This window comes from Gouania willdenowi, chromosome 21 (genome assembly GCF_900634775.1).
Source record: "Gouania willdenowi chromosome 21, fGouWil2.1, whole genome shotgun sequence".
Lineage (NCBI taxonomy): Eukaryota > Metazoa > Chordata > Actinopteri > Blenniiformes > Gobiesocidae > Gouania > Gouania willdenowi.
Genome location: NC_041064.1, coordinates 7,643,716 through 7,654,556, shown reverse-complemented (window position 1 = coordinate 7,654,556; position 10,841 = coordinate 7,643,716). Strand labels below are relative to the sequence as shown.

Here is a 10,841-nt window from a genome sequence, read left to right as displayed (position 1 = left end):
TTAATTGCTACAATTTTTTTTTTTCGTTTTCTTAAAAAGTTAAACATGAAAATAAATATTTAGTAGCTCAAAATGTGAATTTACACAGGAACTTAAGCTTGCAAATTTTGACAATAAAAAAAATGAATGAACTTTTCATGGAAATTATTTATAAGAATTAGCCCAAAATTGGCAGTAATAGTAACTGTATCATATCCAAAAAACATAAATATTAGCATTCTTTATGATATATATGTATTCAAAATAATACAATTAAATAACATAAAATATCAATAGGGCTGCAAAATTCCGGAAATGTTCAAAGTTGGTAACTTTCCATGGGAATGAACAGAATCCCACATTTTTTTTATTTATCTATTTTTAACAGGAGTGTTTAAAAAAATATTTAAGCATCATTTAAAATATCTTCATTAGTTATTCAAAAGTTCCTTTCGATTTCCGGGTAACTCCAATAAATAATTTCTGTGAGTAATTTCTATTTTTGAATATTACCCAAATTCCAGAGTTGAAGTTCCCGTGGAAATAAACAGAAAATGTTTCGCCCATATGCAACGCTAGTGAAAAAAAAAAAAAGTACGTTATTAAATACATGTGTGTGTACTTGGTCTTTAGGGGCAGCAGAAAAGCAGTTTGAAACAATGAAATCTCATCTGTGCTGATGCTGCAGTGTCACTATCCTCTCCTTGTTTGTGACCTTTGTCAGATGACAGTGAAGGTCCCCAATAAGCCCCCCCACCCTGTTAGTGAGAAGCATTCACTGAACTGTCTCTTCCAATAGTAAGTGCCTCACATCCTCTTGAAAGAACACAAGTGCCTCCCATACCAATCCGGGCCCCTTACCTCTAATTGCTTCCACGCTCGGCTGAGTTTGTCTTTACCATCCCTTTCCCTCCACAGCAGCAAACTCTGCAGAGCAATTATCGTCTCTTTAATGCTACCTGGAACCACTGTTGCTTATTGCCAACAGGTAAGCAGGACTTTGGAAATGAAAGCCCATGTGGAAACACACTGAGGCGGAAATGGTGCAGGTTTTATAGGCAGCATCCCCGGGGGCAGCAGCAGCAGCACAGCTGTCTCACTGGGTTCTTCTGCTTGTACCTCACAGCCAACCTAAACTTCTCATTAGTTTCAGCCACGTAGTCCTGCGTCCTCTCCACAATAGTCTGGATGTGCTCCATGTACGTCCCCTGTTCCTCCACCAGAAGAAAAATGTCCGTGAACAGGTCTTTGAGTTCCTTCATGTTGTTTTCCAGGCTCAACAGCTCCTGTTAACGAAGGATAATAATAATCTGCTTTAATGTACTTCATTAACAGACTTTAGTCAGCTGGATGAGTGCATTGGGAGATCAAATTAAAGGGAAAAAGATGCCACTTCAACAGACGTGATCTCAAATATAATTTGCTGAGGACATTTTGGGAATCATTTTGGAATTCAAAGTATCAAATTACCTTGTAATTGACTAAAAGAGACGATTAAAACACTCAGCACAGGGACCATTCTGTACCAACAGCAACGTCTCAGTAAAGATAACCTTGTAGAAAAGTCATGTGGCATGTTTTATGCTGAATGATGACCTTGCACATGTTTCCTGTGAGAAATTTGATCTGTTTTTTCATTGCTAAGTTCCCACAATTCCTTTGTATTGAATGCACAATACAAAATCATGAGCTATTGTTGTTACAGGTTCAGTTTTCACATCATAAGGGGTTTCACACACAAACGGACTAATACATTGTGGCATGATTCTGTAAAGTATTTAATTGTTTTTTTTTTTTTAATTGAGCGTCAAAAATAGTTTATTTTAGGAATAAGGGGAACATGCTATCACACATTACACTGCAGCAAAATGCAATACTGTTTAGCAAGAAAGGGGATACTCACTGTATGACAAAAAGCTGTAAGATACATGTGCTTTCTTGCCATATGTAGGCATAAATACTAATATAATGGAAAACTAATCAGATCGTCTCTAATAAAACCATTTCTCTGTATATTTTGGCTACGTTCACACAGCAGGTCTTAATGCTAAATTCAGATAATTTTGTATAATCCTTTTTTTTTGTGTGCTCGTTCATATTTACACATACAATGCGTCTTCTATCAGTTTGGAGTATGAATGGAATGTGACCCTGAAGTGACCCGCATGCGCAAAACAGGTCCTGAGGTACTATGTGTTAACTCAGGCACACACTGTTTACTGAAATACTGTAAATATAGAGTTATCTCGTGTGAAACTAATAATATGTGGTTAAATGAATCTGTTCCCACACAATTAAAATCTCTATTTTCTTCCAGAATAGTGTTTTTGTTGGTTCAGTTATCTTACCAGGGATTTAAAAGTTAAGGTTAGCCACAGGTGCAGGAAAGTTGATGGTCTGTAGATGTTGCAGGAGATGAAGTAAGAAGGTGCTGAGTCATTGCACAACATGATTTATTTCTAGTTTAACAAATTGCTAAATCTTGATTTTATTTGTCATTAATCATTAATAGCCTCTGTGTTAAAAAAAATAAAAAATAAAAACTTTTTATTTCGATAGTTTTTTTTAAAGCTGTACGGAGCCATTGCATAAGTGTCAAAGAGCCACATTAGGCTCCAGAGCCGCAAGTTGCAGACCGATAGACCTATATCAATGTGACCTGATGCGACCTTGTTATGTTCCGCGATGCGCGTGCACAAAAGAAGAGGCGTGGCTTCTGGTAAATTGCAGAGGCAGTGGGAGGAAGTGAGACTGTTCAGGGCGGGACATCAAGACGTCCTCCGGATAGCAGCTTTAAACATTTCCCTAACTTGTGATAACGATGGTGAAGTTGGGGTTAGAAATTGAATTTTGAATCATTTCAATTTTTAGACAAATCTCTTTTTTCCATTTTATTTATCCTCTAAGACTGAGTCCTGTCTGCTGATCCCACCTTATGTCGTTGTTCAATCTCTGCCAGTTGTGAGCGGGTGATTCTGGTGTCATTGACCAGGTTCCCATTGAAAACCTCCCAGTTCCCCGTAGCCATCATCTCGTCCACCTTCTTGTCATTCACATCCATGTCCGACACCTGCAACTGTCGTTTAATGAAGTCTTTGCAGCGATTCTGCTTGGTCAGCAGGTTTTCATTGTACTGGGACATTACCTGGAGATAATCAGAGCAATCAAAGAAAAAGATATGGGAAAATGTAAAGTCGCTTAACCACATAACTTACATTCACAAGAAAGTTTGTCATTGCTTGTAGTTTCAGATGCAATGAAGACTTTTATGGTATAAAATCACTAATAATATGTTAAGGTTTCATTTATTCAGGCAAACTTTTTTCAGGAAATTTCAGTAGATGCTTTGATGGTTTCCTTATGAAAGAACTCGTAAGGACACATCAAAGCAATCAAGTAGATGCCTCTGAGGAAGACTGACAGTTGGCAGTCGAAACATGTCAAGAGATTAAAGTAAATTTCAAAGTGAATTTCCTGAAAAAAGTTTGTCTGAATAAATTAAACCTTAAAAATATTACAGTATTTCAAACAAAGAAGACAAAACTTACTGGAGCTAAAATCACTAATATTGTTTTCTCTAAAGCAGGTGTTCTCAACCTTCGGGTCAAGACCCCATATGGGCTTGCCAGACATTGGAATGGGGTCACCAGATGCCTTCAGGAAACTAGGAATATTTTGTTCACAATTTGCGCCCATTTTTGCTTATTTTTACTCTTCAGCAACTCCTCCAAACTTGACATATTTTAACCTATTTTCATCACCTTTTCTTGCCATATTTGTGCTCCTTTTAGTGCATTTTTGCTGCATTACTCCCATTTATGTCACTTCTCCATCAAATATCAATACCTTTCTGCACATTTCTTCCATTTTCAAGACATTTTCGGCATGTGTAAACTCTTTCCCACCTGATGTTGCATATGGTGACCCATTATTGTCACTTTTAACCTTAATCCATGCTTATTTTTGCAAATTTAACCAAATTCACGATTGGGCATGCCCATTACTTGCCAGTGTGAACTAATTGTTCCAACTTTTTAACGAATTTTTGTTGCTTTAGATTCTCATTTCACTACCTTTTCCTCCATGTTTGGTCACTTTTAGCCCATTTTATTTCCGATTAAATAAAAATAAATTTTTCTGGATAACAGTGGATATTATTCAGATACATAAATAAATAAATGTGGTTATCACAGATTCATAGAACAATGGACCATCATTTTGCTGACTTTATGGATGGACCCCAAAAATCTCTCTCCTTTATCCCCCCTGAAAGATGGCCCTGTCTCTACATGACTGTTCTTCAATGTTCATGTCTGAATTCAACCACCTTCAGGTACAGTGGAAGTCACCGGTGTCTGGCACCTTCATCTTGGGAGTCGCGGGCTGAAAAGGTTTTGAACCACTGCTCCAAGGATCATAACCCTTTCTTCCTTCAGAAATAACACTTAACTTTCCAATTACTAATAAAGACACAGGATCTGTTCCCCAACCTGCTGAAATCTGCGGTACAAAACCGCATGCTGTGAGCGTTGTATTCTGGTTGCAGCAGCGTTGGGGCCCCGCTGCTCCTCGCTCCTCTGGGCTTGCTTTGAAAGGGCGTCCAAACGCCGATTGAGGCGCTCTGCTTGAAGCTTAATGTCCTGCGTTATGCTGCTTTCTTTCTTCATCACACTGAAACGACGCATGGTTGCCACCAGGATTTTTTGCTGCCGGGAGAACTTGAGGACCTTTGAGTTTGTGAGATTAAAATACCCTCAGTCATTGGTAATGAATATTTGGTAACACTTTACTTGAAGTTTTATACATACAGTAAGGCTGACATTACGCTGTCATTATTATTACATGACACTTGTCATTAGCATGAATAAGGTGTCATGAAGGCTGTCATTAAGTGTTGTTTATTACTAATCCTTTGTTACCCTAACCCCTAACCACTTGATACCCTAACCCTTTGTCACCTTAACCCTTTGATACCCAAACCTTTTGTTACCCTAACCCTAACCCCCCAACTCTGATACCCTAACCCTTTGTTACCCTAACCACTAACCCTTTGATACCCTAATCCTTTGTTACCCTAACCCCTAACCATTTGATACCCTAACCCTTTGTTACCCTGATCCCTAACCCTTTGTTACCCTAACCCTTTGATACCCTAACCTTTTGTTACCTAACCCCCCAACTCTGATACCCTAACCTTTGGTTACCCTAACCACTAACCCTTTGATACCCTAATCCTTTGTTACCCTAACCCCTAAACATTTGATACCCTAACCCTTTGTTACCCTGACCCCTAACCCTTTGTTACCCTAATTACTAACCCTTTGATAACCATACCGTGTTACCCTAACACTAACCCTTTGTTACCCTAGCCCCGAACCGTTTGTTACCCTAACACTAACCCTTTGATACCCTAGCACCTAACCCTTTGTTACCCTAACACTAACCCTTTGTTTCCCTGACCCCTAACCCTTTGTTACCCTAGCCCCTAACCCTACCTAACCCCACTAGATCTCTCCACCTAACCCATAAAATGCCAACATAGCTCCAAAGGTGTCATAATTTAGCAAAAGGTGTCATAATTTAGCAAGCAACGCTTAATGATAGCGTTCATGACACTCTATTCATGCTAATAACAGATATTTGACAGTGTAATGTGGTACAACTATAAATTAAAAAGGATAATTGCGACATGTATTTTTTGTCCTTACCTCTGTTTCCAGTTCTGTGATTTCAACTTGGATTTGTTGAACTTCAAACAGGAAGCTGTCGATAACAGGCTCCTCCTCAAACAGCACAGCCTCAGGCATGATGACCTCCTCCTCCACAGAGTCATCATCACCATGCTCTGATAATGTGTTCTCCGATGCAACCTTGGCAAACTCTTCAGCCCTCTGCTGCAGTTCTTCCAGTCGGTCTTTCATGGTGGAAGAGCCCCTCACTCAGGGATATGACGGGAAGCAGCAGGTATATGTGCGGGTTGTGTGCTCTAATAAAGGAAGAAACACACTAGTGAACAATAGTAAAGCAATAAAAAAAACATGATAAGCCATGAAAAATACATTTTAGTTAAAACATTTTGAAATACTTAAACAAAATATCTTAAAAATATTATATTTCTATCACTAAAGCTACTGGAGATGATTTTTTTTCTTTTCTTTAACCAGATAAATCAATAGTGTAGGCTTCATAGATCAATAACCAAAGATCATTTGCTAGGGAAAAAAAAAAAGAATTAAAAGGTAGAAATTGAACACTAAACAATCTCTTATTGACATTTTTGGAAAAGTTTTGTGCATTGCATTGTGGGTTATGGAGTATGGCATGGAAGTGTTTTTGCTTCCTGAATTCTTACTGTGATTTCTCACATTTCTTCAGCAGACAAGGTGAACCGTGATTTGCATATACATCAATTTTGCTGTGGTTTGTTTCCTCGTATTCCACATGATATCACGCCACACAACAAGACATTCAGTCACGGCCAGATTTGGATCTTTCGGTGTAAACCCCAAAATAAACATCAGCCATTGTTTTGCAGCTACTTGCAGTCCACGAAAACACCAGAAATGTGTTGGGAAGTCATTTGAACAAGAAATCCCGATAAGGATGAAGTAAAGACACTTCTGTGTATCCGTCTACGACAGCGCTTCTCAACTTTTTCAGCCCATGACCCCCAAATTAAAGGTTCCAGAGACCGGGGACCCCCACTGTACCTGACAGTGGACAAACACTGATATCAACATTGAGGAACATTCATGTGGAGACAGGACCATCTATAAGGGGGGATAAAGGGGAGATATTTTTGGGGCCCATCCATGAAGTCAACAAAATGATGGTCCATTGTTCTATGAATCTGTGATAACCACTTATTTATTTATCTGAATAATATCCACTGTTATATAGGAAGTTTCTTATTATTTCCGCCATAGTATATAGTCATTTTAAAGATGTATATCCTTATTTTTCATCAAAAATACAATGGGATAAAAGTAAATGGTGAAAAACTACAGAAATTAGTTAGAAGTTGCAAATTAGAGTGGCCAAAAACGAACAGAAAAAGTGGTAAAAAAAAGTGTTCAAAATGTCAATATTGTAACAATTAGTTGGAACAAATAGTCTTAACTGGCAAATAATGGCCACGCAAATCATGATTGTAGTTAAATTGGTAAAATAAGAATGAAACATGGTGAAAATAGATTAAAAGTGACAATAATGGGTCAAAATATGCAAAATTAGGTGCGAAAAATGGTGGAAAGGGTTTATAATTGCCGAAAAATTTCTTGAAAGTGCAAAAAATGTGCAGAAAAGGCAGTGGAATTTGATGAAGTGGCAGAAATGGGAGTAATGTAGCAAAATGCATTCAAAGGAGCAAAAATATGGCAAAAAAGTGATGAAAATATGGTACCTTTGGTGTAGTTACAGAAAAAGGGTAAAAATAAGCAAAAAAGGGCTTGAAATGTTAAAAAAAAAATATTCTGTTTCCTGAAGACATTTGGCGACCCCCACCACAGTGTTTACAGTGAAGATCAAAACAAACTTTCCAACAACAATGTCAGCCTTTTGGATCTTTTTTTTTCCATATATTTCTCTATGAAGCGTATATTTGTTTTAGTCCTCTGTTTGACTTGGTCTCCATCACCTGATTCTGTGTGTAAATACATATAAAGGCACCACAAGTTAATACTCTTTCTCAGTTCACTTCCCAATCCAAATCAAAGTCTGATCAGTGAGTTTTCTTGACTCATTTGCACTTGATCTATCCCAAGCATGAAAAACAAACATTTCTGACACACATATTTTTAGCTGAGCATGAGAAAAAGCAGCTGAAAGTTTATGTCCACCACATCAGTCAGATCGACTCCACTTCATTTTCCCACGAGAACGCCGTTGTTTGTGTTGAGCGGCACATTCATTAACAGCCAGACATTTGTTTCTCCGTCATTTTCTATGTCGCCACAAATTAACAATGACAAGTGTGGAAAAAGTGTGTCTTTGGTAAATACACTTAGAAGAGCTAAAGTAAACAAGTGTACCAAGCGATGTGTCCATTCTGAGAGTAACTTACAAAGCATGAAAAGGCTTTTTGAAGCAGAGATACTCAAAGCTGTTCAGAGCCACAATAATAGTATATTATTAACTTGAGCTGTTTCTGCCAAAGCTTCAAATGCATTTGACAAGAGATGCATATTTAACTAAAGGTAACTAGTATTATCCATGGTGGCACGTGTTTGGCCTTATTTTGTTAAAATTGTGATCAATATAACAAACATTATACTGTTAATGTTATATTATAATTCAAATGTGTCCAACAAAGCTTAACGTAGTTGGTAACTTGTTATTTCACATTTTTGGATTGGTTCAAAACACGGCTCTTTTCACAAGTTTTCTACTTGATTCCACTTGGTAAGTTGAGAAAAAAAAGTACATTTATACATTGGTTGCACATGTTAAAGTTATGTTTACTAAAAATGATTTATCCGTGTTCAACAAACAAAAATTTCAACATTACTATTTGTAGTTACAGTGCATTAAATTACCGTATATTAAATTAACCAAACTTTTTAATGTAAAGTATATTTATTTACATTATGTTAAACTATGTTTTTATATACAGTGTATTAAATTACCCTATGTTGTTCATTTAAAGTATATTCATTTACCATTTTTTTTAATGCATAATATATTTAATTACCCTGTATTAACTAAAAATGACTCTAATATAGAGAATATTCACTTGTCAAACTAATATGACTTTAATTTAAGTTTTTTAAAGTTTCTAAAATTCAGCCACCCCATAATAAAACAATGCATGCATTCTGGCAAATCAAACTATCATGCTCAAGTCTCATACTTTATTACCAATATTTTGCAAACTATTCTTGCACGTTGACAAGTTATAAATACATGCTGTGCATCCTTTGACCTGATCGTGTCTAAACTCTTAAAGAATTTTAAAACGAGTTGAATACGGCACAGAAAACACATTTCGTTTGATGTCAGAACTGTATTCTTGTTCCCACACCTTCCATTGTCCTTCCCTGACTCCCTCTTTCCTGTTCCTTTCCCCTTCACCAATGTGTAACACTGCCGTCTCTTTTTATATTCTGCCTTTAATACATTGCTTTAGTAGTAAGTTATAGTAAAACATGCACTGATGTTGCGAAAAGATTGCACTACGTGTAGTGTTGACCTTGGACAGCATGTGCAGACAAGGTAGAAAAAACAATAACTTTTTGGCTTCTGTATAGCAACTAAAGTATAACCGACTTTACAGAACTTAAGGAAAACTTAATGTTTACTGTGGGCTAAGGGCCGTCCCCCCCACCCCTACTTCCTATCCGTGCTGACTCAGGAAAGCAGATTAAAAAGATTGTTCAGAGGATTTGTGGTCACATTCTTCCCTGTTTAGCCCAAAAACCTGTAAGAATGTTTTACAGAGAACCACAGTCGCTCTCTTTGCTAAGATCGTTTGCAATTATATATTATTTTCTCTTCTTACGTCTGTAAAAACTTTGTTTTTGGAAGAAGTGCGCATCTATTTTCATTCATTTCAACAGTCAAATAGAAAGAAAAGTAAAAAACTGCAATGTTTATGTTTGAAAACAGTCATGTAGACAAACAAAGTATTGTAAGTTTAACAGAATTCAACTTTTCCCATCTATAATGGTAGTAATAAACTATAAATATGTCAAAAGAAGATAAATATGTTTAAAGAAAACATTTTGCATGCATAATTTACCTTAAAGTGGTACATATTCCATGTTAAAGCTGGATTTCAGTCAAATAAGAAATTAAATCCAAGACAAATGAGTTCAGACATGATGAGGTCACCTTCAGATCTGCTGACACACACCTGAGGTTCATCACTAGTAGGTTACAGACTATCCATGTCATTTACTGTGAAGAAAGACAGTTACACACACACAAACAAGGAAAGTTCATGAAACTCTGAAGTCTGTATCAAGCCCCTCCCCTTTGGCTGAGCAAAGCCTGGTCAGAGCCAATAGAAAAACAGCAGCTTTGAGAAGATTTCTTAGGGAAAAAAGAAACAAGAGGTGACGTGACGAAGTAAATGACGTCCCAGTCAACACATTTAACCCTGCCCTCAGGGTTCTCCTCCCAGACAGGAAAAAATGGAGCAGAGCAAACACAATCGTATTACGTGCACCGCCGAGGCTAAACAACAAAAGTGTCTCATGGAGTTAAGTTTCAACTGCAAACTTGATTTCCATGTCAAGTGTCAAAGCTCCTGAACTGTACGAGTATAAAACCACATGAACTCTTCAAACATTTCAATCATAGCTTTTCATAAAATCCAGGAGCGGCCCCAGGAGGTAGAGTGTGTTACACTGACATATACACAATGCAAAGGACAAACACAAGAAAGTGATACTTTGTCACTTTAAACATGTCTGTGTCATTTATTCTTTCCCTGGAAATGTAAGGGTGTCATTTTTTTTCACACACCAGAATCCTGTTTTCAGGTTTGTTAAAGTTAATTCAAAATATCAGGAGGGAAAAAAAAAAAAAAAAAAAAAAATACACAATTATAAAGAAGAAATCTTACCGGTTAAAAAAATCGATTTACAAGCAATACATTAAAGGTTAATGTTGCAGCAAATATGGGTTAATCTCTTTTTCTAGCTATTTGGCAACAAAATGAATACAGGTTTCTTGTACATTGGTGACGTTTACAAGAGAGCTTTAATTCCTATTTATAAAGATTCAAAATGACCTTGTATACACCTAAATCCTAATGAAAATGGCCATTCCTAATTAAACTTAAATCTGAATTAAGCGGCTGGTTTATTCTGATTTTTATTTCGAATGGAATAATTATTTGATCTTGTAAACGTTTAAATCCC

General features: G+C 36.8%; 1 protein-coding gene across 1 annotated transcript; it reads right to left on the bottom strand.

The window, feature by feature from the left end:
• Nucleotides 1-546: 546 nt before the first annotated feature.
• LOC114455375 (syntaxin-19-like) lies at nucleotides 547-9,887 on the bottom strand. The gene is made up of 5 exons (XM_028436571.1): nucleotides 9,716-9,887; nucleotides 5,688-5,965; nucleotides 4,470-4,706; nucleotides 2,912-3,124; nucleotides 547-1,265 (listed from the first exon to the last, which is right to left on the bottom strand). Exons 2-5 carry the CDS (start codon nucleotides 5,898-5,900, stop codon nucleotides 1,032-1,034), a joined length of 897 nt encoding a protein of 298 aa, XP_028292372.1. The 5' UTR covers nucleotides 5,901-5,965; nucleotides 9,716-9,887; the 3' UTR covers nucleotides 547-1,031.
• Nucleotides 9,888-10,841: the final 954 nt, after the last annotated feature.

Excerpts from the sequence above, each read along its gene's own strand:
- LOC114455375 (XM_028436571.1), bottom strand. The coding sequence starts at position 5,900 with ATGAAAGACCGACTGGAAGAACTGCAGCAGAGGGCTGAAGAGTTTGCC. Across the intron at positions 4,707-5,687 it reads TCACAGAACTGGAAACAGAG|GTCCTCAAGTTCTCCCGGCA; the intron begins GTAAGGACAAAA and ends ACAAACTCAAAG. Across the intron at positions 3,125-4,469 it reads TGTACCGCAGATTTCAGCAG|GTAATGTCCCAGTACAATGA; the intron begins GTTGGGGAACAG and ends GATTATCTCCAG.